The sequence below is a fragment of the Muscardinus avellanarius genome (genome assembly GCF_963383645.1).
Source record: "Muscardinus avellanarius genome assembly, chromosome: 10".
Classification (NCBI taxonomy): Eukaryota; Metazoa; Chordata; class Mammalia; order Rodentia; family Gliridae; genus Muscardinus; species Muscardinus avellanarius.
This window is the reverse complement of record NC_137796.1, coordinates 71,004,671-71,032,157: the sequence shown is the minus strand read 5'-3', so window position 1 is coordinate 71,032,157 and position 27,487 is coordinate 71,004,671. Positions and strand designations below refer to the sequence as shown.

Below are 27,487 nucleotides of genomic sequence, written 5' to 3'. Positions count from 1 at the left end.
ATGGCCGCCATCAAAGCGCTGCAGCAGTGGTGCCGGCAACAGTGCGAGGGCTACCGCGACGTGAACATCACCAACATGACCACGTCGTTCCGCGACGGCCTGGCCTTCTGCGCCATCCTGCACCGCCACCGGCCGGACCTCATGTGAGTGCCCTGAACCGTCCCGTGTCTTTTGACCTCTTTGTACCGCCGCTTGGAGCCGGCACCGACCGGGAAACCGGGTCCCAGGCCTGCTCTGGGCTGGGGAAGGGGGCGTGGAGTGAGAACTAGCAGACACAGCCCAGAGACCGGGCACCTGGGGCAGGGCAGGGGCCCACAACGTAGCCCACCCAGTGCTCTAAGGCTGCCACCAGCTCTCCCAGGGTGCTGTCCACTAGGGGCAGCTGGGCCAGGGCCAGGGTGTCTGCTGCCGGCCGGCTTAGTCAGAGGTGACTCAGGGCAGTGTCCTGGGCTCCCGCTCCAGTGGCCCCCCTCCCTGGGAAAGGGTGGACCGGGTTGCCCCTCGGGGTACTCTGAGACCTGCTATTGACCTGGGGTCCAGCCACAAGACCCGGGTCCTCGAGGTTGCTGGCAATCACAGCAGGAAGCCTCCAGCTCCCAGATCCTGTTGGCAAGCCTGGGACCCTGTGGGGGAGTTGGAGCCTAGGCCCTCTCCCCTAGGAGGGTCTTGGCGGATAGCTGGGAGGCTGACCCTGCCTTGTTGCCGGATCTTGGCCTAAGTCAAATTTATTCCATTGGGCATTCACTCAGCAAACTCTTTTGCTGAATGACTGAGCCCTGAGTTGCTTGGGCACGTGCCTAACAAGGACTAGGTGGCCTCAGAGCTAAGGAAGGGGGTCCTCGCAGGCCTCCTGCAGCCCAGGAACCTTCTGGGAAAGGCATTGTTCTGAGAAGGTGTGGGTGGGGCCAGGGCTGCGGTGGTGATGGTGTATTCGCAGGGAGAGGTGTCAGGGCTGGGCAAATGCCCAAGGCAGCACCTTCTGGAACTGGCCCTAATCAGGCCCCTTGCTGTGCAGACAGAGAAACTGAGGCCAGAGAGAAGGGTGGGCTGTTCAGGTCACACAGCACGCCGGCAGGGCCAGGGCTGCTCTCCGGGGGAAGCTGGAATCTTGAGCAAGACGCCTGTGCTCCTGCCTGAGGTTGTGAAACACGCCAGAGAGCCGCCTAGGAGTGTGGCGCTGCAGGGCAGCCTCGGCTCCCTGTCCTGGCGGGAGCCTTGGGGCCTTGGAGCAGAGGTGTTGGGGCACATTGTGCCTCTGCGTGGAAAACCTGAAGGTCAGCTTGGATGCTCACTGGGCCACAACCGCCACACGCTGGAGAGAGACCTGGACCGGGGATGCTGGCAGGCCGAGCCCCATCAGGGTTCCAGGGTCAGGGTGGGCCTGGCTGAGCCCCTCTGGGGGTGCAGGGTCTCCGGCAAGGCTGGCTGGCTAAGTGTCATGTGGGGTCAGAGGTCAGGGCCAGACTGGCTAGTGGCTGAGCCCAGGCATCCCAGGACAGGCCAGTGTGACAAGTCCAAGTGGAGGGGAAGATGGGGCCACAGCCACAGTGCAAGTGGATATTTGGGGCCTTTCCGGCCCAGAAGAGCTTCCAGCTGCTCCCAGCTTTCTGGGGACACGGGCCGGATGTGCCTGTGCGTTGACCTCAGGGAGCAAAGGCGTGTCCGCGTGTGCACACAAGCAAGCACCATATGTATGTCCATTCATCCGCACGATGATTATTAAACGCCTGTTACGTACCTAGCGCTGTGTGAAGTACAAGATGGCAGGGCATGGTGGCGCACGCCTATAATCCTGGTGCTTGGGAGGCTGAGACAGGAAGATTGCAGGTTCAGGGCCAGCCTTAGCAATTTAGCAAGACCATCAGCAACTTAGTGAGACCCTGTCCCAAACTAAAAGATCAAAAGGGCTGGGGGTCTAGCACAGAGGTAGAATACCCTTGGGCCCTAAATGCAGTCAGACAGACAGCCGGCAAATGAGCCAATGCTTAAGGCATGTGGTATCCACCACGCCCAGAGCCCTCAGGTGGACATCAGCCTGCAGCTGGAACTCCATAGATAAGGGCATTTGGATGGGGTATAGCAGATGAGGTAGGAGTTCAGTATATGCTCACGTGCAGTAGGAAGGAGAGGAGAGGAGGCCCAGGACTAAGAAGCAGAGGTGGAGAGGTGGGGTTATGAGCCACGGGGAGCCTGGAGTCAGAAGCTGGAGGGGCAGGAAGGCTCCTCCCTTGGGGGCCCAGAAGGCCCGAGGCCGGCCCTCACCTTGAGGTTGAACCTCAGGTCTCCAGGGCCCCAAGGGAGCCAATCACTGTGTCGAGCCGTGTTTGAGGCCATTCCTTACAGCCGCGATGGGAAGAACGCGGGTTTCAACAAGTGTCTGAGCCGTAGGCTCGGCAGGTATTGGCTGATGGAATTCCTGAGTGTGCCGGGGCATAGGAGCAAGGGGACACACACCTGTCCCTGTGTCTGAGCTTTAAAACCCCCAGTCTGCCAGGCATGGTGGCTCATGCCTGGAGTCACAGCTCTTGGGAGGCCAGGACAGGAGGATTGCAGGTTCAAGGCCAGTCTCAGCAACTTAGCAAGACCCTGTTTAAAAATAAAAAGGGCTAAGCCGGGCATGGTGGCCCACGCTTGCAATCCCAGCATTCGCATCCGGGAGGCTGAGACAGGAGGATCTCCGTTCGCGGCCAGCCTCAGCTCCTTAGTGAGAGGCCCTCTGCCACGCAGTGAGACCCTGTTTCAAAATAAAGCATAAAAAATAGGGCTGGGGGTGTAGTTTGGAGGTAGAATGCCCCTGGAGTCCATCCCCAGGACCGTAAATAAATAAATAAATAAATAAATAAATAAATAGGGCTGAGGGTAGAGCTTAGAGGTAGAATGTGCTTGGGTTCCATCCCTAGTACCAAAAAACAAAAGAACAAAAACACCAGCCTGTGTCTCTGGGCCAGATGGCGGCTGGAAGGGTCTCATCGCAGACCCTGAGCTGTGCCTGCCGCTCCAAGGTGGCCTGTGGAACACGGGTGCAGGGGGGCTGCGCTTGTGTGCGTGTGTGAGTGTGCGCGTGTGTGTGTGCGTGTGCGTGTGTGTGTGTGTGTGTGTGTTTCTGGGGACTGAACCCAGGGGCATCTACCACTGGGCTAAATTCCCAGCCATTTTCATTTTGAGACAAGGTCTCACTAACTTGTTGAGGCTGGCCTTGAAGTTATGACTCCTATCTCAAGTACTGGATTTTTTTTTTTTTTTTTTGCAGTACTGGGGGTGGAGCCCAGGGACATTTTGTCTCTGAGCTACATCCCCAGCATCTATTTGTTATTATTCATTTTGAAACAGGGTCTCACTGAGTTTCAGAGGGCCTAAGTAACTTAGCTGAGGCTGTCCATGAACTGTGATCCTCCAGTCCCAGCTTCCCAAATGCTGGGATTACAAGTGTGCGCCACCACGCTGGCTTTAGGATTACTTTTTTAATTAATTAATTATTTTTTTGTGGCACTGGAGATGGAACCCAATGGTAGGCTTTCTACCTCTGGGTTACACTCCCAGACCTGTTTTTTATATTTTATTTGGAAACAGGGTCTCACTAAGTTGCTGAGAGCCTCACTAAGTAGCTGAGGCTGGCTTCGAACCTGTGCGATCCTCCTGTCTCAGCCTCCCAAGTACTGGGATTATAAGCATGTGCCACCACGCCTGGCTATTTTTTGGTATTAGAGATTGGACCCAGAGTCATTCTACCTCTAAGTTGTACCCTCAGCCAATTTTTATTGATTGATAGAGGTACTGGGGATGAAACCCAGGGGAATTCTACCTCTGAGCGACACCCAAAGCCCTATTTTTTATGCTTTATTTTGAAACAGGGTCTCACTGAGTTGCAGAGGGCCTCACTAAAGAGTTGAGGCTGTCCTCGAACTGCGATCCTCGGTCTCAGCCTCCCAAATACTAGGATTATAAGCGTGCGCCACCATGCTCGACTTTTTATTTTTTATTTTGAAACAGTCTCATTACGTTGCTGAGGGCTTCACTAAGTCACTGAGGCTAGCCTCAAACCTGCGAATCCTCCTGTCCTAGACTCCCAAGTACCGAGATAACAAGCCTGCACCACCGTACCGTGCCTAACTTTGGGGGTTGTGCTCTTTCAGGAGCCTCAAAGTGAGACTTCGGGTGAGACCTTGGCCTGATGGGACCCAGCCCCCAACAGTCTTGTCCTCCTTCCTCTGAAGACCCTCTGGCAGCAAGAAGGTGGACATCCTGTTCCTGTGTCCGTAGCTCTGCCACCAGGAAGTCCTTCCTTTTGTCTGACCTCAGTCCTTCCTGCTTGCATAGGGAGCCTGTTTCCTCTGGGCCGCAGCTGTAAAGGAGCAAGTGCCGGGCGCTGTGCCAGCCAGGTGGGGTTAGGCAGCCTGCGAAGGAAGGAGTTCCTGTGAACTCTGTCCCTACTCCTCCCACCTTGGTGAGCCCCACAGGGCCCCAGGAGGTGTGGGAACCAGGCTCACCTGGCAACACCCACCAGGAGGCGGGGAGTGGGCCGGTCAGCTCCTGCCCAGTCGGCCTGGCTTCCCAGGGGTCCCCGCCAGCAGGCCCACTTCCAACATGACGCCACATCTGCTGGCTGCCAGGTGACTCTGGAGCCACCCAGAACAAATAGCCGCACCCTCCCCTGGTCCTTCCCCGGGGCCTGACCAGCGGCCGCCCTTGGGCGTCTTGGCGGGCAGAGGCAGAGGCTGGCGAGTGGCCCGGTGGCCGAGCCGGCGTGGGGAGGGGGCGTGGGCTGTCACCCTGCCGGGCCCTTGTCGGGCCATTTTCAGGACTTGTAGGGGGCAGTGTGAAATTGGGACTCTGCAGACTCCACCCCTCAGTCCTGTGGCCAGGGACCCGAGGAGACTCTTCTTTTCTCTCTCTTTCATCCAGGAACATTTCACCTCTGAGCTTATTTCTCTATTTTGAAATAGGGTCTCGGGCCAGGTCGCTGAGGTCCTCACTGTTGCTGAGGCTGGCCTCGAGCTTGCGATCCTCTTGTCTCGGACTCCCAAGTACTGGGATCACAGGCCTGTGCCGCTGCGCCTGGCTGCAGCCTGAACTTTCTCCAGGCCCCTGCAGCTCTGGAAGCCAGTGTGGGTTGGAATCGGAGCAGAGGCAGCAGGTGGCTGAGGTGGCCTCACAAGGGGCTCTGGGCTGTGGCTCCGTTAGTGGCCCACCCAGCTCTCGGGACTCAAACTCACCCATTGTTGGGGTGAGGCCACTCATAGGGGTGGACCCTCCAGAAGCCTGGGAGACGGCGCTCACTCCCTTCCTGGCCAAGAGCAGAGGGTGGCGGGTGAGGCCGGGCTGACCTCCTCCCACGCGGGCCCTGCGGTCAGCAGGAGGCAGCCTGGGGACAGAGGTCTTCTGTTCCCAGCCTGAGGGCCTGCTGCCCGGACCCCTGTTGACTCTGCCACTGGGCTTTGTGCTACCTGAGCCTCCCCTCTCTCCGTGTTGGGGGCTGAGTCTCCTCAGTCTGTCCTCAGGGTGTCTTTCCCGGGCTCTGCCCCCTTCTGGTGGGATTAACTCCAGATGTGCCTGGTGCTTTCCTGTCCAGGCGGCATTTGTTCCAGGAAATGAAGGACGTGAGGCGGGAAGCCTGGGGATTAGAAGGGGGTGTGTGTTTCCAAGAGCCCCTGGGGGCGCAGTCGCCTTCTACAGCCGCAGTTAACACTCTGACATCCATTGGGCCGCTGCGGGAGGCAGGAGGGAGGCAGGAGGTGTGGCCGGGGCTGGGCACCGCTGGCGGCTGTTGACCAGCGGATGCTGCACAGCTGGGCCGAACCCCGTGAAAATTCATTTGTTTAGCTCGTGGTGAGGGAATAGAGCAGTGATACACAGTCTTACTCAGCAAGCAGTGAATGAGCTAATTCAGCAATAAGCACTAATAGAGCACCAGCTGTATGCGTGGCCCCGTGGGGTGCCGTGGTTATACCAGAACACACCTGACTTTATTTATTTGTTTATTTTATTTTATTTTATTTTATTTTTTGCGGGTCTGGGGATGGAATCCAGGGGCATTTTACCTCTGAGCTACACCCCCTGCCCTATTTTTTATTCCAGCTTTCTTTCTTTTTCCTTTCTTTCTTTCTTTCTTTCTTTCTTTCTTTCTTTCTTTCTTTCTTTCTTCCTTTCTTTCTTTAGGATGGAACCCAGAGGCATTCTACCTCTGAGCTACTATGCCCCCAATCCTATTTTTAAAATATTTTTATTTTTATTTTATTTTTTGGTGGTACTGGGGTTCCTGGAAACCCTTTTCTGGGCTACACTCCCGGACCTATTTTATATTTTTTAAATTTGGAAACAGTGTCTCCTAAGCCAGCGAGGCTGGCTTCGAACCTGCGCGATCCTCCTGTCTCCGCCTCCCAAGCACGGGTACTACAAGCGTGCGCCGCCACGCCCAGCAATATTTTTATTTTTTGAAACAGGGTCTCACTGAATTTGCCAAGGGCCTCGCTAAGTAGCTGAGGCTGTCCTGGAACCGCGATCCTCCAATCTCCACCTCCCGAATGCTGGAATTACAAGCGTGCGCCACCACGATCATCCTTATTCTTTATTTTGAACAGGGTCTCACTGGCTTGCAAAGGGCCTCACTAAGTAGCTGAGGCTGTCTGAGAACTGCGATCCTCCGGTCTCAGCCTCCCGAATGCTGTGATTACAAGCGTGCGCCACCACGCCCGGCTTATTTGCTTATTTTTGATACTGAGGATTGAACCCAGGGGCATTTTACCTTCCAGCCCTTTAAATTTTGAAAAGGCGCTCCCCTAAGTTGCTGAGAATCTTGCTACACCGCCATGGTTGTCCTCAAACCTGCAATCCTCCTATCTCAGCCACCCGTACTGGGATTACAGGCGTGCACAACCACACCTGGCCACACCTGACTTTTAATGGTGGGGATTCAAACAGAAGTGGCCATCCGGGGAGGGCGGGGCAGCCGCGGTGGCCGCAGGTGGAAGCTGGGGGCTGCTCCTTGCCGCCCCTCTGCTGGTGCCTCGGCCTCCCTGTAGCAGCCACCTCCCCTCACGCAGCCAGGTCAGCAGGCACAAGGGCAAATCAGCCGCTGGGGCAGCAGAATCAGCGCTCATAGCCCCAGAGGCTGGAGGCCCAAGATGGAAGAGTTGGAGGCTGGTCCTTCTGCGGCTGGGTGTGTTCTGGCCTCTCTCCTGGGCTTGTGGGTGGCAGAGTCTCCCCGTGTCTTCATGTCCTCCTGCCTCTGCATGACTGGACCCATGTCCCCCTTTCATTAGCGTCACCCCAAATGGCCTCCCATTAGCCGGGTGTGGTGGCGCACGCTTGTAATCCCAGCGCTTGGGAGGCTGAGACAGGAGGATCGCGTAAGTTTGAAGCCAGCCTCAGCTACTTAGTGAGGCTCTCAGCAACTTAGTGAGACCCTGTTTCAAAATAAAACATAAAATAGGGCTGGGAGTATAGCCCGGAGGTAGAAAGCCTCTGGGTTCCACCCCCAGTACCACAAAAACAAAAAAACAACAACAACAAAAAAAAACAAATGGCCTCCCGTTCACGCCATTGTCCTGTCAAGACCCTGTCTTTGCCGGGCCAATACCGGGGAGGCTGAGGGGAGAGTGAAACAGGAGGATCATAGTATTTTTGTGAAACAGGAGGATCATAGTATTTTTGTTTGTTTGTTTTTGGTACGAGGGATGGAATCCAAGGACATTCTACTTCTGAGCTATAACCCAGCTCTATTTTCTTTTTATTTTGAAACAGGGTCTCATTAGGTTGATGAGAGTCTAACTACTTGCTAATATTGTCCTCAAACCTGTGATCCTCCTATCTCAGCCTCCCAAGTGCTGGGATTACAAGCATGTGCCATCAGGACTGGCTAAGATCACAAGTTTGAGGCCAGCCTCAGGATCATCGCCAGACCCAGCTCCAAAATAAGAAATAAAATATGGCTGAGAGTATAGCTCAGAGGTAGAATGCCCCTGGATTCAATCCCTAGTATATCTCTCTCTCTCTCCCTCTCTCTCTCTCTCTCTCTCTCTCTCTCTCTCTCTCTCTCTCTCTCCCTCTCCCTCTCCCTCTCCCTCTCCCTCTCCCTCTCTCATTCTCTCTCTCTCTCATTCTCTCCCTTAAATAAATAAATAAATAAAAGCAATAAATAAAAAGAGCTGGGGATGCAGCTCAGTAGTAGAGCACCCCTTGGTTCACTCCCCAGGACTAAAAAAGAAAAGGAAAAGAAGCGAAAAATAAAAAAGACTCATCTCCAAGGTCACATAAGGACTTTGGAGGTACTGGGGGCTCGGAGTCCGGTGTGACTTCTCTGGAGGGGTCCAGTTCTGCCCCCTGTCCCAGGGCTCCTTCCCGCAGGCCTGGTGGACATCCCAGAGAGGCGGGCGGGGTTCCCACCCGCTGTGTGCAGTGGGGACTTGCCAGGCAGTTTTGACTGTAACTTCTGCCAGCGCCCCGGCCTCAGCTCAGCCCCCAGGGACTAAGGTGACGCCACCTGTCACATGGCTCAGCAGGTGAGCCCAGGCCTCCCTGAGACAAGAGTCCTCTGGGGACCTCCAGTGCCCTGGGGCGCAGGCCAGCCGGGCCTGTGGAGCTGGGGAAGGGTGGCTCGGGCATAGACAGCGCTCGAATCGAGGCTTGGAGGACAAGCTGGAGGTTGAGGGTGTGCAGTGGAGGGACTGGTCAGGGGAGGGACTGGCCAGGGGAGGGACTGGCCAGGGTGGTTAGTCTTGGGCCTGGTCCTGTGGGCCAGTGGTCTGTCCTGGACGTGTGGCCTGACTTGTGCCCATGCCCTGCTCTGAGCGCTGAGCGTGTGCGAGCCCAGCAGGCTCTAGGGTGCCCTGGTCTGCCAGGAGCCATGGGACACTCCTTGTGGGTCAGTGGGGGGACGAGATGGGCCAAAGGAAGGGAGCCGCTGGGCCCCTGGGTGGACGCGCCAAAGCGGAGACCTTTTTCCTGTGCTGTATTTTGAGACAAAACAACTTATCCTGCCCTCCCCGCAGCTGGATGGGCCTGCCCTTTCCAGTGACCTGGGGGGTCTGGAGAAGCTTGCGCTTTCTCAGGGAGGGAGGGGGAGGGAGGGGGAGGGAGGGGGAGGGAGGGGGAAGGCTCCTGGGCCCCCAGGCAGCGCGGCTGGGACCCTGCAGCTGCATGCTCTAACATGCCTGGGATCTCCCTGCATGGGGGCTGGACCTCATGCTGGACAGAAGCTGCCCAGGCTCGAGGGTGCCGAGACCAACCCCTCCCCCAACTCATCTTGAGTCCGACCACCTCTTGTGCTCTGCGTAGACATTCCTGTGCTCTCGGGTGGTCTTGGCATCTGGGACGCGTTACCTGGGAGGTGGTCCGGGCCGGATGCACTGGACGTTTCTTAGAGAGCCGGGCAGATTGATGGACGGCCGGGCTGGGGGCTGATGACCGGGCTTCCTAAGGAGGAAGGCAGACCCCAAACACCATGGCCTGTTTGCTCATCTGTAAAATGGGCTGGTAGGGGAGGGCTCCGTGGTATGAGCCTATAATTCTAGTACTTGGGAGGTTGAGACAGGAGGATCACAGGTTCAAGGCAACTTAAGGACACCCTGCTTCAAAATAAAAAGATAAAAAGGGCTGGAGATAGAGCTCTAAAGTAGAGTGCTCCTGGGGCCAGTCCCCAGTACCAAGACAAAAAACAAACAAACAAACAAAAGACCCAAAACGGCGCGCAGCCTGGGTCTCTGAGGGTCATCGTCGGGTCTGGCCTCTGCTGGCCGACTGGGCTGAGGGACAGGCCATCCCAGGGCAGGTGGCCGCAGGTGACTGCAGGTGGCCAGCTCCTTCCTGCGTCTCCATTTGAGACCTGCTAGCCTCTCCTTTGCTGCAGCCACGGCTGTCAAATGCAGCGCTAGAAGCTGCCGTCATCCTCTGAGGCAGGGAAGTGGAGGCCCAGAGAAGAGGGCCTGCTTGGGTCAGACGTCCAGGCCAGGGTGACCAGGACCCAGCTCTTGGCTTGAGCCCCTCTCCTGTGTCATGAAGCTTCTGGAACAATCTAGTTCTCTCCAATGGCAACAGCTGCTGCTCAGGACCCTGACGACTCAACTTGGACCGACGGAGAGGTGTGGAGGGCCGTGGTGTGTCCGTGTGGAATCCCGGGACCAGCGGGTGCTGCGGGAAGGCCTGCTGCCCAGGCTGGCCTGGGACCTCACGCTGGGAGCTGCTGGGCCCCTGCACCCCTGGGGCCCTGCCTGGGGGGCTCTTGTGGCCTCAGCTCCCAGAGTCCGACCTTCCTGGGATGAGACTGGGTACCTGGTGTGCACCTAGTACCAACGTTACACAAGGGCCCAGACCTCGTACGCCTGGACCCTGGAGCCACGGCCTGGCTTTGCCTCCTGTCACCTGCGGTGTGACCCGGGCATATCCCTGCACCGCCCTGCACCTCTGCTTCCTCATCTGTGATATTCAGACATGACCAGGGTCCCTCCACAGGACAGGCAGACGGCGAGAGCAGGAATTTATAGAGAGCAGAGATCAGCGCCCTCCTGTGAGGATAAAAGCCAATGATGGATACTTGGGAGGCAGAAACAGGAGGATCACAGGGCCGAGGCCAGCCTCGGCAGCTCTGCGAGGCCCTCAGCAACGCTGTGAGAGCCTGTTTCAGAATTAAAAATAATAAAGGCTGGGAGTATAGCTCAGAGGTAGGGTGCCCCTGGGTTCTATCCCACTACAGAAAGAAAGAAAGAAAGAAAGAAAGAAAGAAAGAAAGAAAGAAAGAAAGAAAGAAAGGGGAAAGGAAGGAAGAGGAAAGGAAAGGAAGGAAGGAAGGAAGGTGGCTGACGGGACAGACAAGTGGGCAGTGACAGGCTGGTCCAGTTCATTCCTTTCTGCAAGTTGGCTGTTCTTTGCCCTGGAGACCCCTCAGGTACACCCCACTTTTCTTTCCCTGACTGGCCTCTGTGACCCATCTCTTCACTGAACTTTGTGTGGGAAGCCGCTTGCTCTGAGCTCCTTTCTGCTGGGCGGTGCCTTTGCCTCTCCAGGTCTGCCTCCTGCCCCCTCTGTTTGGGCAGGAGTGGGGGGCAGGGCTCAGCCTCCCAGGGGCCGAGGCGAAGGCTGAGCTGTATGTAGGACCGCTGCGGGCTGTCAGCGCCCCGGTGACGGGAGGTGGCGGCAGCGTCTTGGATGCCGGGCAGCTTCGCTGTGGCCAGGGCAGGCCAGGCCCTCCCTCGCTCCCGCGCAGCCCCTTCCTGGCCTGGGTTCTGCACTTGGGTGGGATGACAGCGGAGGCCCCGTCAGCCCTGCCTTCTCCAACTCAGCTGTTCTCAACAGAACACCTTTATCTTCCAGAAACTTCAATGCCCTCCGGAAGGAAAATATTTATGAGAACAACAAGCTGGTGAGTCTTCCACCTGGTCCTGCGCCCCCAGCCCCGGCCTCAAAGCTGGCCCAGAGGTTTACCTAGGCCTTCACCATGTCCAAGGGGCCACGGGGCCCCTGGCCTGCATGGGAGTCCTGCACGGGGCCTTGCTGCCCGGCTCTGCAGCCAGGCCCAAGTGGGGGCTCCTAGTGTTGGGGGATGGCCTCTGATCTTGGAGCCCAGGCCTGTGGGTCCTCCATTTTCCTTGGTGGGACGGTGGGGGAGCTGGGAGCCCTCTTCCCTCCGGGTGGCCCAGCCCAGCCGCCTGATGAGGCAGAGCGTGGGGCCCGGGAGGCTGGGGGAGGATAGGGCCCAGCAGTCCCGGGTGGGCCAAGCCGCCACCCCCATCCCCTGGGGACCGGCACCCCGGGGCCCCTCAAGCTCAGATCCTGCCCTGCCCTCCCCAGCTGTGAGACCCTCCTGTGCCAGCCTCAGTTTCCCTGCAGCAGAATAATCCCCATTTTCCCTCCTGGGCAGATGCACAGAGAGCAGGTTCATCTGTTCATTCAGAGGTGGCCCTGCTCTGGGCGTCCAGGCGGCAGGAGCCCTCACATGCAGCGGGGAGGGGAACAGGCGGACGAGACAGTCAAACCTGCCCGGACACTGTGTCTCCACATCCACTTATTTTATTGTTTTTATATTGGGGATTGAACCTAAAGGCTTTGTACCTTTGAGCTACACTCCAGCCCTTTTTAATTTCAAAACAAGGTCTTGTTAAGTTGTTGAGGCTGGCCTCAAACCTGCAATCTTCCAGTCTCAGCCTCGCAAGTACTGGGATTACAGGCATGTACCACTATGCCTGGCTTCGCCACATCTTAATTATAATTCAGTTCTAGGTGGGTGCAGCGGCCCAGGCTTGTAATTTCAGTATTTGTGAGGCCGAGACCAGATGATGGTAGATAGAGGAGGGGTGTCGGGGCGAGGTGTCCGGGGAGGTGGAAGCGGACCCTGCCCACAGCAGTGTGGGAGAGGCTGGGGAGGGTCAGAGGAGATGCATGGCCTTTGGTCCGAGTACTGCAGGGTGTCCCCACCTGTGAGGGGCCCGGGACTCTGTCTGGCACCCACATGGGGGTTGTGTAAGACTGGAAGTGGGTCTGCGCATCATCAGGCTGTAGCTGGAACCCCAAGGGCAGTGGCTGGTAAAAGACCAAGCCCCCCTTCCCTGGGCAGGACACCCCCAGGGTTCTAGCCCCGGGCTAAGTGAGGACCAGGGCCTCAGGATGTTTCATGAGACCATATTTGTTGTTTTGGTGCCGGCCCGAGCAGGCGGGAACCATCTGTGGCTGTAGTGGGGCGTCTCCAGGTGAGCCCAAGAGTTATGATCTAGGGGCAGGGGATGTGTAGGGAGGGACCCCTGGGATGGGCCTACACCAGAGGTCAGCAGTTGGAGCCTCCAGGATCTGTGTGTTGGGGGAGGCGGTTGTCCGAGGAGGAACAGGGACCCTGAGGCTGAGATCTGCCATGTCTAGTGTACAGTAGGTACTTCATAAGTGCAGGTTTCCTGCCCTTGGGCAGCTCAGCCTCGGATCCTTCCAGCCCCATGGCTCAGGACATAGACGGTCCTTGTGTCCCGGGTCTGTTTCCTGGGGAGGCTCAGCATCCGGGTGGGGGCCAACTGTCTCGCGACTGGACAGGGTTTGGCGTTGCAGGGTGGGTGGCTTGGGGCTGCGAGGGCGGCTCAGGGCAACCTCCAGGGTGAAGTGCCCAGTGAGGCGGGATCCCCGCTCCAGAGCCCACCAGGCCCAGCTCCCCTAAGCAACGCCAGCTCTGTACCGTGGGCTTCTGCTGCGCGCAGGGCGGTCGCCCAGGCCGGCAGGGCAGGCAGAGCTTTCTGGGCTGCCATCCTGACCTAACCTCTAGCCTCCCTTCCCGGGTGGGCTGGAACAGAGCTCTCTGGCTGCTTCCTGCTGACCCCCCCACCCACCTCCCCAGGCCTTCCGCGTGGCTGAGGAGCAGCTGGGCATCCCGGCCCTGCTGGATGCCGAGGACATGGTGGCCCTGAAGGTGCCTGACCGGCTGAGCATCCTGACCTACGTGTCCCAGTACTACAACTACTTCCACGGCCGCTCGCCCAGTGAGTCCCGCCGACGAGGAGGCCGTCGCCGAGTCTCTCCCAAGCTCCCCTGAGCTCTCCCGTGCCCCAGCCCTGGCCATGGCGGGGGAGTTCTTGGGGACCACTTCTGGTCCTCCAGCATCCCGTGGTGGGCAGCAGGCAGCACCTGCTGTGTGAAGCAGTGTAGATGGCCTCCATAGGGCCACACGTGTGAGGTCCCCCTGGGAAGAGTTCCTTGGAGGGCGAGTAGGGCCGTGGCTGCTGAGTGGGGTCCCAGGGTTCCCTCCACCCCTGACTTGTCCCCACTGGGGGCCGGCTGGGCTCACGCCCCCACTTCCCAGATGCTCAGACATGCCTCGGCTTGTTCCTCTCCAGCCCTGGGCCTCTGCGGCCATCTGGTCCCCGAGCTTCTGTACCCATTGTCCTCTGCAGACCTGTGCTGTGCCCGGGCCTGGGCTGACTCTGAGCCCGAGGGAAGCCGGGCTGGCCCAGGCAGGGATGGGCAGGCCCGGGCCTCCCCAGCCTTCGTGTGCTCAGTCCCCCACCCCCACATTCTTCTTCTAGGCTTTAGAAATCCCCGGAATCCTCCGGGCACAGGGCCAGTACTGCCTGGTGGAAAAACAGAAAAGTCCCTTTTTCTCTGACCCCAGTTGGGGGTGCTCAGCGAGGAGGGGGTGCAGGCCAGGCCCGGGCAGTGCTAGGAAGAATGTGCTTCTGGGCCTCTCCCTCCCCAGCCCTGCCCCCACCCAGCCAGAGCCCCAGAGGTTCACCCTGGCACCCTGCCCTGTGATGGGCACTGGGACCTCCTGGGGGGGGCAGCCCCTTTCAGAGGACCCTGACTTTGACTCTGCGTGTCTTGTGACAGTTGGGGGCATGGCCGGGGTGAAGAGGCCCCCATCCCACTCCGATGAGGAACCTTCTGGGAAACCGGCCAAACTGGCCTCACCCGCCCCAGCTCGGGGGTCACCTCTGTCTCCGGCCAGGACAAACCCTGTGGTCCAGAGGAAGGCCGTGGGCTCGGAGGCCCCACCCCCGAAGGCTGTAAGTGCCCCGGCCAGCGCTGTCTTTCCCACACCCCAGTCTTATTGGGCCGGGCTTGCAGGATTCTGTAGGGCCGAGCTGGGGCGGTTCCCAGGGGTCCAGGGACTGCAGCAGCCGCTTCTCAGGAGCCCTCTGGGGCTGGCTCCCCAGGCGTCTCAGTGCTGCGTGCCAAGGATTGTAATCTTCATCATACAGGCTGGTAAACTGAGGCCCAGGGAGGTCACATATGTGACCAGAGCTTGAACCTTTATGGGGGCTCACAGCAGATTTCTGGCCTCCCTTCTGGGGTGGGAGGAGCATGGGGCTGCCCTTTCATACCCAGGCTTGATCTGGTGTTCTAATGCCCCCCCCCACACCAGTTCTCAGAGGTGGAGACTGAGGGGCGAGTTGTGTTTGGGCGCCCCCTGCTGTCCACGGCCGGCACTCCAGGTTCTGAGGAGCTGGAGCCCAGTGCTGGGAATTGACTTGGATCCTTGTGCAGGGCTGGGAACAGGAGTCACTGGGTCTGGCCCCCAACCCCCACCCCTTCCTGGAACCTTTGCTCCCTCCCCAGGGCTAGGACAGAGGCCCTGAAACTTGGAGTCATGGTGGGCACCTTGCCAGCTGCCCCTCTAGAGGACTCGATTCTTCACTCTGTAAAACGGGATCTTCCAAGCTGGGCGCAGTTGTCCATAATCCCAGTACCTGGGAGGCTCAGACAGGAGGATGGCAGGTTTGAGACCAGCCTAAGTAACTAGGGAGAGCCTCTTTCTTTCTTTCCTTCTTTCTTTCTCTCTCTCTCTCTTTCTTTTTTTGGTGGTACTGTGGTTCCTGGAAACCCTTCTACTTCCGGGCTACACTCCCAGACCTATTTTTATACTTTTTTTTAAAATTTGGAAACAGGGTCTCTTACGCCAGCGCGGCTGGCTTCGAACCTGCACGATCCTCCTGTCTCCGCCTCCCAAGCGCGGGGATTACAAGCGTGCGCCACCACGCCTGGCATGGGAGAGCCTATTTCAAAATAAAAAGTAGAAAGGGCTGGTGTGTGGCTCAGAGGCAGATCACCCCTGGGTACCAAAAAAGAAAAAAAAAAAAAAAAGGAAGAAAGGCATCTTCTGGCTTTGTGAGCTGGGACTTGGGCAGCTGGCAGGAGGGCGGGCAGGCAGGTGGGCGTGCCCTGGAGCTGGCCCTGCCCTTCCCCGCAGGGCCCTGCAGGGGCAGGCAGCTCGGTCAGCAGCACCTGTGGGGTGTGTGGCAAGCACGTACACCTGGTACAGCGGCACCTGGCCGACGGGCGGCTCTACCACCGCAGCTGCTTCAGGTAGGCCTCCCGCCCGCACACCCAGGTGTGCACCCCCTGCTCACACACCTTCCATGGCTCCCGTCGCCCTCTCCTCCAGCCATGCCAGTTACTGATGGCCCAAGATGTCGAGCTGGCCCAGGGCCTGACACTGTCTCCACCAGCCCTAAAGCCCTCTCTGGCATCACCCTCAGGCTCGGTCTCTCTTCTCTCAGCCCTTCGCACTGGGGCCTTACACTGTTTGACCATTGACAGCTCCTCCCCTGCCACCCAGTCCCTCCTGGGACAAGCCCAGGGTCCTCCCCCTGCATGGTAGGGGTGGGCCGGCCCCTGAAGTGGGGCATGGGGTGACCGGTGTGCATGGGTGTGATATGTAGACACACTTCTGGGGCGCCCGCACCCCTAGCAAGGTTCTTGGCACAGTCTGTGGCTCACAATACTATGAGCATGAGGTGTTTGTTGAATGAATCAACAACAGCCGCATGTATGGTCTCAGGAGCTCGTCGTCTGTGACCTTGGGATAGCAAGAAGGAACGAGCCTTGACGGCCCTCTCCCGCAGGTGTAAGCAGTGCTCCAACACGCTGCACTCAGGGGCCTACCGGGCCACGGGAGAGCCGGGCGTCTTTGTCTGCACCAACCACCACCCCAGAGCCACCTCCACGAGCCCCACGTTGCTGGGCCCGGCCTCCGGACAGACAGGGGCCGCCCCTGGGGACTCCAGGCCCCTCAGAACCCTGCCGACGGCCCAGGAGGCAAATGGGCTGAGAGAGCCAGCGCCAAAGGCCGGGCCAGTGGCCTCGGGGTCTTCAGTGGGCCACGCAACCACCAAAGGTCTCGTCCCAGCTGCACGTGACCCTCCGGCCACCACTTCCGCCCATGTCCACGCAGGGAGCCCAGCTGGACCCAAGCTCTGGGCCGGCCGAGCAGCCTCCTCCTCTGTGAACGGCAAAAGCAGCGTGCATGTGGCCAACAGCTCCCCATCGGGGTGGTCGTCGCCGGCCCGGGGCACGGCAGCAGTCAGCTCCCAGTCTACTGTGCCCATGGGTTCCCCGGACCCTCACTCAGCTATGTCAAAAGACCAGGGACCCTCCCGAGGGCCGGCCGCTCCAACCAAACTCCACCCCAGCTCAGTGTCTCCAGGCGCGGCGGACCCCCCAGCCTGGACCCCCTCGGCCTCCAGGACCCAGCAGGCCCGTGAGAAATTCTTCCAGGCACCAGTGTCCCCCAGTGGTGGCCCGGCTGGCAGGGTCCCTGCTCTGGCGGGCGCCCCTTCCCAGGACAGCAGCAGAGAACAAGCTCGGAGCTTTCTCAGGAAGGCCCTCCCAGGGCTGGGGGAGGCTGGCGCCCCGGCACCCAGCAGGTAGGTGGAAGAGGGGTCAGGGCGTGGCTGCTGCCTGCTCACAGCCAGGGGGCCTCAGGAGGCCAGAGGGATTGAGGGGATACTTGGGGGGGTTCCTGACTGCATGACAACAGGGACCGTACTTCCTCTAGCCTGTTTCCCCCATCTGGGAAGCAGGGAGAGAGGTGCAGAAGTGTCGGGGTTCAGTGGTCAGGGTGGCGGAAGATGGGTGGGTGTCTGCTCTTGCCGAAGTTCAGAGTGTGGTGACGTGGCCGTCTCGGGCCACACGTGGGGGCACACATGGTGTCAGGGGCCCCACTGGATCTGAGTGTCGACCGTGTCCTCCCAGCTGGGTTCTGAGCTCTTCCCGGGTCCCCTGGGGACCCATTAGTGCTGTCCTCTGGACACTGGGCAGATGCTAGAGCAGGGTGGTCAGTGTCAGTGTCCAGGGGCCACCCACTGGCAGCTTCAATGGCAGACACGTGTCCCTTAGTCTCGGAGGCCAGCAGAGGCCATAACGGGCTGCGGCTGTGGGGCTCCAGGGGTCGGCCTTTGTCTTCCAGCTGCGGGTGCTCCCGGGCTGGTGGCCACAGCTTAACATGATCACATCTGCAAAGCCCCGTTTGCAAATCAGGTCACATCCTGAGCTTCCCCGTGAACGTGGATTTTAGGGGAGCCCGTTCAGTCCAGTCCAGCCGCTTTGCGCGTAAGGAGACCCCGAACTGTTGCTGTCACGCCGCACGTGCTGCCTTGTGCTGAGCCTTACTGGGGCCTGGGGGGTGTCTGTGGCTCAGAACCCCCTGACTCCACCCCCTACCCGTGCTCAGACTCCCAGGGAGGAGCAAGAGGGATGGGAGGAGAGTGGGTGCACTCTGCACTTCCTGGGTCGTGGACTCCTGGGCTGGGGTCATCGCAGAGAAGGCCCCCTGTAGAAGGGGGCACCTGGCTGGGGGTGCCTGTGTCCCCACCCTGGGCTTTGTGTGCTGTACCTAGTTCCCTGCATGTGTGTGTGCCTGAGGGTGTGCGGGGCAACTCAAACCAGGCAGCCCGTGTAGAGGCCCCGGCCTGGCTAGGCTGCACACCCTGCGAGTTGCTTAGGGCTGAGTGAGGTGGGCCCAGGCAGTGGTCTCTTTTATGAAGCCCCCTGGTGCTTCTGGGCCCTGATGCTGGGTGGAGTATGTCTTAGGGATATTTTATTTTATATTTATTTATTTATTTTGCGGGTCTGGGGATGGAACCCAGAGGCATTTGACCTCTGAGCTACACCCCCTGCCCTGTTTTTTATTCTTTATTTTGAAACAGGGTCTCACTAAGTTGTTGAGGGTCTCACTAAGTAGCTGAGGCTGTCCGTGAACCGCAATCCTCTGGCTGTAATCCCAGCCTCCCAAATGCTGGGATTACAAACATGTGCTACCATGCCCGGATATTAGGGATATTTTAATCCCAGCCAACACCAGATGGGAAAGTAAAATCAGCCACCAATATATGCAGGTGCCCGAAGTAGATGTCCATAGCTCATCCGTCACCGGGGTGGACTGTCCTCTCTTTTGAAGGGTGGGCCCTGAGAACCGCTTCTAAGAGAAGGTGTGGGGTTTCTGCCTAGGGGTAACACTGAGAGGAGGTCCTGGATCAACCCATGCCTGAGGCCTGATCTCTTACCTGCAGGCTCTCCCCAGCCACTTCTCCTTCCCCAAGCTCTCATCCGCAAACAGAAGGTCCACGAGCAATTCCATCAGCCAAGCAGTCCCACTCAGCGACTCCCCGGACCCTGAGCCCCCCTTCAAGGGTAGAGCCGCCGCCACCCCTGAGTGGGGGCAGCAGCTCGTGGACACCAATCCAGGTGGGCAGGAACAGCTTGAACATATCCTCGGGGCTTGGCAGGTCAAGCCCTGGCCCCAGGCTGAAGGTGGAGGCCCTGACAACAAAGGGTGAGAGCCCCCTTAACGTAGGGTGCTGAGGCGTCCTGGGGTGCAGGGGTTCCCGGGGTCTGCCCCTGAGTTGAATCTGCCTTTCTCTGCTACTCTGCAGCCTGCACGCCTGCTCCGGTCGCGGCCCCAGGATCTGAGGTTCTCTGTGGCATGCGCCTCGCAGCCTCCCTGGTCTTTGCTTGCTTTTGTGTTTCTGTGGCATGTATCCCCAGGGCACACTCTTTGACTGCCCCAACCTGCTGCTCAGTGAACACTCTTCCATGCTGGCATCCACAGCTCAGCCCCCTGTGGCTCCGCCCTCTGCTGTGACCCCAGGAGGTGCCCCATGCCGGTTCTACCTGGTTCATGGAGGCTCCTGTCCCTGGGCCCGAGGTTTCCTGGAGGCTCAGGATTCACACACTTCTGTCTTAGGACCTTGAGATTTCTATAAACTCAGTTTCTTTCTAGGCGCTTGTGCTTGCAGAGCATTATAGAGGTGCCCAGAGATGTACTGCATACTTTGATTTTCTGAACCTTCCTGTTTCTCTGATGTTGATTAAGCCATTCTCAGGCGGAGGCAAAGATGCTGCAGATGGGTGCTGTAGCTCAGCCATGCTCCCCCACCCTCTGGATGCACAAAGACTTGGTCTATGGGGCTCACCCTGCCTGGTCCACCTGCATTTTGCAAAAGAAGACGTTGAGACCCAGAGAGAGGGAATGACTCCCCCAGGGTCACAGAGCACAGGCGGCCAGGCAGGAAGCCCCCCTGGTCACCCCAGCCCAGTGCTCCTTCCTGCATGTGCCATGGCTCGGGAGGTTATCTGAGGGTGGGGTGGCTGTAGGAACATGGACAGAGTAAGGCCCCGTCTTTCCCAGAAGACACCCCTACCTGGCAGACCCTCCTTCTTACTCATCTTCTTGACCTTTAGTCCCCTTTGTCCACCCAGGCCCAGGTACCAAACCCCAGGAACACCAGGAGGATGGGCCAGAAGGATGGAGGGCCCGCCTGAAGCCTGTGGCCAAGAAGACCCCTGCTGAGAGGTGAGGGGCACAAAGCCAAGGCTCTGTTGGGGCTCACACGGCCTGCTCCTGCACCTGCACCTTGCCTGTGGGCCTGCAACGTGAGCGTGAGCTGGCACAGGGCTGACACACAGCAGGTGCTTCATAAATGCTTCTGGGAACACAAGCGCACACGCCAACTGATTGACACAACTACAGCAAGAATGAATGCATGCCATTTGTGCTCTTCAGTTGTATGTAGCAAAAGCTGAATTACACCGGCTGAGTGACAGGAGATGACTCACACCAGCCTAGTGATGGGGTGATTCACACCAGCCGAGTGACAGGAGATGACTCACACCAGCCTAGTGATGGGGTGATTCACACCAGCCGAGTGGCAGGAGATGACTCACAACAGCCTAGTGATGGGGTGATTCACACCAGCCGAGTGACAGGAGATGACTCACACCAGCCTAGTGATGGGATGACTTAAACCAAGCAGAATGCCATGGGACAATTCCCGCCAGCCAAGTGACAAAAGATGACACACCAGTGAAGTGACAGGGATGACTCGTAACAGCTGAGTAACAGATGATGCATACCACCCAAGAGTCAGGATGACTCACACTATCCAAGTGATAGGACAATTCACACCAGGCAAGTGATGGATGGCTCACACCAGCTGAGTAACAGGACACCTCACACCACCCAAGTGACCAGGACAGTTCACAACAGCCAAGTCATGACTAGTAACTTAGGCCAGCTGAGTGATGGGGGATGATTCACACCAGCAGAAAAATTGACAATTCACACTTCCCGAGTGATAGGATGACTGAACCAGCTGAATGATGGGGCTGCTCACACCAGCCGAATGACAGAAGGGACAGCTCACATCACCCGAGTGACAGGACAGTTTGCACCACCTGAATCAGAGCAGTTCACACCAGCTGAGTGACATGATTCATGCTAGCCAGCAGAGTGACATAACGGATTACTTGCACCAGCTTGAGTATCGTGGGACAAAACACACTAGTATAATGACATAGGGACACAGTGGTATCAGGCAGTGGGAGCACACATCCACACCTGGGCACACGAGCTCACGTGCAGGTGTACATGTGGAGTTTTGGAGCTGAGGTGGGTGGTGTCTGCCCATGTCTGGGTTACCTGTGGATATTTGAGCGTGTGAGCACACCTGTGGAGGGGATTCACACCTATGGATTGTTTGGACGTCGGCACCCCAGGAGGTTCTTAACAGGTCAGGTGTCTGAGCAGGGCAGCAGGTGATCACCCAGAGCCATTCTTTGGGCCGCTGCTTGCCTTGGGCTATCTGCACACAGCGCTGGAGGCCCTCCTGTGGTCCCGTGTCAAGGGCGGATGAGGGCCAGGCTGACCTCATGTCTTCTTACCCAGGGATCTTGAGCCGAAGGCACCGCGGGTCCTGGCAGAGCAGAGGGTGGGCAATGTCTCCTGGAAAGTCTCAGACAATTCTGAAAGGAGTGTTCATATCACCCTAACTCCCGTGCGGCCTGAGAGGACATCAGTCCCTGCCGGCCCTGGGCCCAACCTCTCAGGTAATGCTGATGGGAACCCAGGGCTCTAGGTGCCTTTGGGGGTAGGTGTGGTGGGGTCCTAGGTGTGGTGCCACTCTCCTGGGACAAGAGGAGGGGCAGTGTGGCCCTCAGCCAGAGGACAGCACACTGGTGTGTGCACATGGATATCCAGGTGTGGGGTGTGTGCGTCCATGTGCACATGCAAGGTATGCATGTGTGCATATCCATGTGTAGGATGCATTTGTGCACATACAAGCACATGTGTGTGTATCTAGATGTGAAATATATATGTGCACATGCAAATGTGTGCATAGGTACCCAAGTGTGGGATGTATGTGTATACACACAAGCACGCACATGTGTGTTTAGGCAGTATATGTGTGTATACAAGCATGCGCGTGTGCGTCCAGATGTGGGTTGTGTGTGTGCATATGCAAGTGTGGCTCACGTTCCCAGGTGTGGGATGCAGGTGTGTGAGCCTGGGCACATGTGTTCAGATGTGAGATGCAATCTGGTGCACATGTGTACAGGTGTGGGGTTGTGTGTACAGTTGTGTGTGTCTAGGTGTGGGTGTGTGGATGTGTGTGTGTGCACGTCTAGGTGTGGAATGCATGTGTGCACACGGCAGGTGTGGGATGCGTGGATGTGCACACACCTGTCAGTGATTGCTCCCAGCACTCGGTCCCTGTGTCTGGGTCCCCCTCTCAAGTCCCGCCCAGTGTGGCCTTCAGTGGTCACCATCCTGTGGGGGTTGTCAGGATGTTGCCCTCGTGGGTGGACATGACCAGTCAGGTTAGAGCGTGGGGGCTTTGGGGCTGACCTGTGCCCCCTGGGAGGCACTGGGTGCAGTGACAGCAGCCATACTGGGACAGAGCTCGGGCTCCCGGAGGGTTCGGCTCAGGAGCAGGCTCTGGCCTGGTCTGACAAGTGACTGTCCCCATCTGCGGGCAGCCGCCTCCCCCTCCCCATCACGCCGCAGGAAACTGACTGTCCCTCCCAGCCTTGATGTTTCTGCCGACTGGCTTCAGCCAGAGCCCTCTGAGCAGGAAGCCGGGGCCAGAAGCTGGAAGGAGGAGAAGCCCCATCCTGAGGGCAAGCCAGGTCAGCCCATGACATGTTTCTCTTTGGGGTGTAGACCAAGGGAGGCTTCCTCTAAGGAGATGCCCGTGGGGGCTTTGGAGGATGTACAGGAGCTCACTGGGTCTAGAATGGAGGGAAGGCCTGGAGAACCTAGTCTTTTGTTGTGTATAGGGTGGGAGCACTGGACAGAGACCCCAGCTCCCTCCTAACACCTGCCACAGAGGCCTGGAGCTCCCTGCTTTCAGCCTTAGAGACTGGGGCGGCAGGACCACGGGAGAGGGTGACCTGGAGGAAAGGGGCAAGGTGGAGTGGGTCTAGGTCGACCTGTGTGAGCGCTTGTTCTTTGGCTGCCAGTGGGGGCTGCGTGGGTGCCTGTGGCTGGGGCAGGTGGCTGGGTCCTGACACGGCACAATCAGGAGGCTGGCGCTGGGTGGTCTCACTGCGCCTGAGGCCCAGGAGCTCAACCTGCCCTCTCTCCAGCGAGGCCCTGGGGCCCGGCCGGTGTCTCTGCTTCTCCTGGCAAGACTGTGACCTCCCCAGTGCAGGTAAGTCTGGCCCCTGTGCCTCCCCTCAGTCCCCAGCTACACCCCGATTCCCCACCACCACACCCCGACTCCCCCTCGCTGCCCCTGGTCCCCAGCTACACCCCAACTACCTCCCCCAGGAAGAGATCCAGAGGCAGGTGCAGGACATCGAGAAGCAGCTGGACGCGCTGGAGCTCAGGGGTGTGGAGCTGGAGAAGCGGCTGCGGGCGGCCGAGGGAGGTGAGCCGCCCGGCCTGCCCTCACCACCGGCTGGCTCTCCCTGGGTCGCGCGGGGTCCCGTGGCCTGGCCCTGCACCCAGCCCGGCTCTCTCCCCAGATGATTCGGAGGACAGTCTCATGGTGGACTGGTTCCAGCTTATCCACGAGAAACAGCTGCTGCTGAGGCGGGAGTCAGAGCTGATGTACAAGTGAGTCTGGGTACCCGTTCTGCAGGGTCTGGGTGGGGCCGCCAGGCAGGCTGGGCCAGCCTCAGACCGTGTGCCCTGCAGGTCCAAGGACCAGCGCCTGGAGGAGCAGCAGCTGGACCTGGCGGGCAAGCTGCGCCGCCTGATGAGCAAGCCTGGTGTGTCCTGTTTTCCTCCCTGCCATGAAGCCCGGTCTGGGGGTCCAGGGCCCAGGCCAGCCAGGGTGGGAGGGCATCAGCCATGGGTTGGGTGAGGTGCCAGCTTCCCAAGGCCACCCTGCTGCCGGCGCCCTGTGGCTGAGCCAGGAAGGCTCAGTTTCAACTTTTCTTCCTAGCTGTGCATCCTTGGCCAAGTCACTTAACCTGCCTGTGCCTGGCTTTCATTCCCTAGCTGGGCGTGGTGGCACACCAATTGTAATCCCAGCATTCTGGAGACTGAGGCAGGAGGATCATGGTTTGCAGACAGCCTCAGTTATTTAATGATGCCCTCCGCAACTTAGTGAGACCCTGTTTCAAAATAAAGAATAAAAGAAATAGGGCAGGGGGTATAGCTCAGAGGTCAGATGCCCCTGGGTTCCATCCCCAGACCCATGGGGAAAAAAATGACGACACCGCAGCACCCTTAAAAGGTATGAGGTAAAGGAGTTAGGATTGGGGGGGCGCTCAGCAGTTGGCAGTGGCCATCCCCCACTGCCCTGTCTTTGGGGGCGCTGGGCATCTGAGTTTCGGTTTCCTCTTCTCCACCGTGGACAGCACTTGGAGAGGAGGGACAAGAGGCTGGGGGACCCCAACATGAGGATCGATGCGGTCTCTCGGCCCTTCGTCCAGCCAGCGGGCCCGGAGCCGTGGCCGGGGCCCCGCACTCGCCCTCCCGTGAGCGGCGGAGCCCCTCGTCTGGGGGGGGACACTGACGGCCGCTGTCCTCCCAGAGGACCTGAAGTCACTCCAGGACCGGCAGCGGGAGCAGGAGCTGCTGAGCCAGTACCTGAGGACCGTGAACGACCGCAGCGACATCATCGACTTCCTGGATGAGGACCGGCTCAGGTGGGGGCAGGTGCGGGGCGGGAGGCCGGGCAGGAGCCCAGACGCTGGCCAGGCTGGGGCCTGGGTCCCTCCCACTCAGCAGGGAGGAGCGGGTCCCCCGGTGCATCCTGGGTACTGTCCAGTACATTCCTGAGGCTGCAGGTGGGCCAGGGCACAGTCTCAGGTCTTAGTGACAGAGTTTCCTGGACCATGGCCCTGATCATTGGGGTCCGCACCGTCCAGTGCTCTCAGCCGTGATGGAAACGGTCCTCTATCTGTGCTGTCCACTGTGGTACCCACGGGCCACGCGTGGCTGTTGGGCACTTGTCATGTGGTGGAGGTTGAACCCAGGGCTATTTTATCTCTGAGCTATACCCCTAGCTCTATTTTACTTCTTATTTATTTATTTATTTTTATTTTTTTATTTTTATTTATTTATTTTTTGGTGGTACTGGGGTTCCTGGAAGCCCTTCTACCTCCGGGCTACACTCCCAGACCTATTTTTGCATTTTTATTTGGAAACAGGGTCTCCTAAGCCAGCGCGCGGGGCTAACTTCGAACCTGCGCGATCCTCCTGTCTCTGCCTCCCAAGCGCGGGGATTACAAGCGTGCGCCACCACGCCCGGCTATTTATTTTTAATTTGGTGTAGTACTAGGGATTGCACCCAGGGGCCTTCTACCTTCTAGCTACACCCCCAGCCCTATTTTCTTTTGTTATTTTTTAAATATATTTGTGTATTTGTTTTGTGGTGCTGGGGATCACACCCAGGACATTCTACCTCTGAGCTACACCCCCAGCCCTATTTTACTTTTTATTTAGAAACAGGGTTGTACTAGGTTGCTTGAGGGCCTTGCTAAGTTGCTAAGGCTGGCCTCAAACCTGCGATCCTCCTGTCTCAGCCACCCAAGTACTGGGATTACAGCTGTGCTCCACTGGCGCCCTGCTTATAGCTTAACTTTTTAAAAATATACTTTTATTGGTGCATTATAGTCGCACATCATAATGTAAATCATGTTGATAGTGACATACATGCACACGGCACTTGGTGGCCCCCACCCCGCTCTCTCTCCATCCCATCTCCGTACAGGCTACCGAGATTGACATTGGTATTTTCACCTGTGCACACAAAGCCAATGGTAGTAATTCCTTCATGGACCCTCACTCTTCCCCTTGCCCGGCCCCTAGACCTCCTCCTTGGCTCTACTGAGATAATGTATCTTAATTTTTAAATTTTTTAAAAAAATTTTCTTGAGGTACTGGGGATGGAACTCGGGCATTCTACCTGGGAGCTACACCTCTAGCCCTATTTTTATTCTGTGTGTGTGTGTGTGTGTGTGTGTGTGTGTGTTTGGTGGTACTAGGGGTGGAACCCAGGGGCTTTTCTACCTCCAGGCTACACTCCCAGACCTATTTTATACTTTATTTGGAAACAGGGTCTCACTGAGTTGCTGAGAGCCTCACTAAGTAGCTGAGGCTGGCTTCGAATCTGTGCGATCCTCCTGTCTCAGCCTCCCAAGTACTGGGATTACAAGCATGCGCCACCATGCCCGGCTCTTTTATCCTTTATTTTGAAACAGGGTCTCACTGAGTTGTGGAGGGCCTCAGTAAGTATCTGAGGCTGTCTGTGAACCTCGGTCCTCCTGTTTCAGCCTCCCGAATGCTGGGACTACAAGTGTGGGCCGCCACACCTGGCTGACAGTGTATCTTTAGATTTGAGTTGCCAGCCATGTCTCCTGGCGGCTGCCCTGGGCCATGCGGCTTCACACCCATCCCTGAAGACCTTCCGGTCTCATGTCTTGGATGAGACCAGGTTGGGCCCACAAAGGCCCCGTGTGTGGGCCAGGCTGGGCTCCGCGCGGCCCTCTGTTGGTCTGGGTCAGCCCAGGCTCCCGCTGCCCAGGTCACTGTTAAGGGGCTAGACCTGGAGAGAAAAGGGACCTGCGTGTCCTGCCCTATTGAGGGCATGCACCCCTCACAGCCGCCCATTTTTGTTCCAGGGAGCAAGAGGAAGACCAGATGCTGCAGGAAATGATCCAGAAACTGGGTATCTGCGGCCGGCGTGGGAGGGAGGTGTGGGGAGGGAGGACCGGAGTCAGACCCAGAGCCCGGCTTTGGCGGAGCACAGGCAGCTCCCGCCACAGAGCGGGCGTCCAGTGGCTCAAGGAAGCCAAGCGTCTGGTGACCGTGGGGGGAGGTGTGGACCCTCGGCAGAGCTTATGGAGGTGCTTGGTCAGGATGGGCACCCTGAGGCTGGGGGTTCCAGCTTCCTGCTGGCCCCAGAGGACCCCAGCGGGTGGAAGGAAAAGACATTCCTGCAAGGATTGGCCAGGAGGTGGCGAGCGCAGACTCACCGTCTTGTCCTCCCCGCCAGGCCTCCAGAAGAAGAAGCCCAAGTTCCGCCTGTCTAAGATTTGGTCCACGAAGAGCAAAAGCCCCGAGCTGGGGAAGTGACTGGTGGGGAGGCCCTGCCTGCAGGAGGCGCTGGAGCCACAGGGCCTGAACCTCCCTCCTCGGGATCCGCGCACGCCTGCCATCCCAGCACTTGGGAGGCTGAAACAGGAGGATCGTGGGTTGAGGCCAGCTCCTGAAACTTTGCAGATCCCTCGGCAACTTAGTGAGATCCCGTTTCAAAATAAAAAGCAATAAATACCACACACCTACAAAAACCCCACAACACAACAAAATGAAAAGCAATAAACAGGGCTGGGGGGTGTAGCTCAGAGGTAAAATGCCCCTGGCTTCAGTCCCCAGTACCAAACAACAACTGACCCTTGCTGCCTGCGGCCCCGTGTCTCCTGTGTGTGTATGGGGGGGGGGGCCCACACCTGGCTTGCGGTGCCTGCCCGGCTCCAGCTCTGCGCCTGGTGGGCATGTGCTCTGTGGCCTTGG

The 27,487-nt window shown here is 58.3% G+C and overlaps 1 protein-coding gene across 1 annotated transcript; it reads left to right on the top strand.

Moving 5' to 3' along the window:
• Positions 1–27,049, top strand: MICALL2 (MICAL like 2; the record flags this gene model as incomplete). Its single annotated transcript, XM_080703815.1, has 18 exons — positions 1–143; positions 11,305–11,353; positions 13,307–13,448; positions 14,293–14,468; positions 15,653–15,768; positions 16,308–17,108; positions 18,753–18,927; positions 19,228–19,333; positions 19,942–20,035; positions 21,407–21,567; positions 22,498–22,647; positions 23,107–23,171; positions 23,267–23,390; positions 23,488–23,578; positions 23,660–23,733; positions 24,504–24,618; positions 26,596–26,642; positions 26,970–27,049. The coding sequence occupies 18 exons, from the start codon at positions 1–3 to the stop codon at positions 27,047–27,049; spliced, it is 2,709 nt and encodes a 902-aa protein (XP_080559941.1).
• Positions 27,050–27,487: the final 438 nt, after the last annotated feature.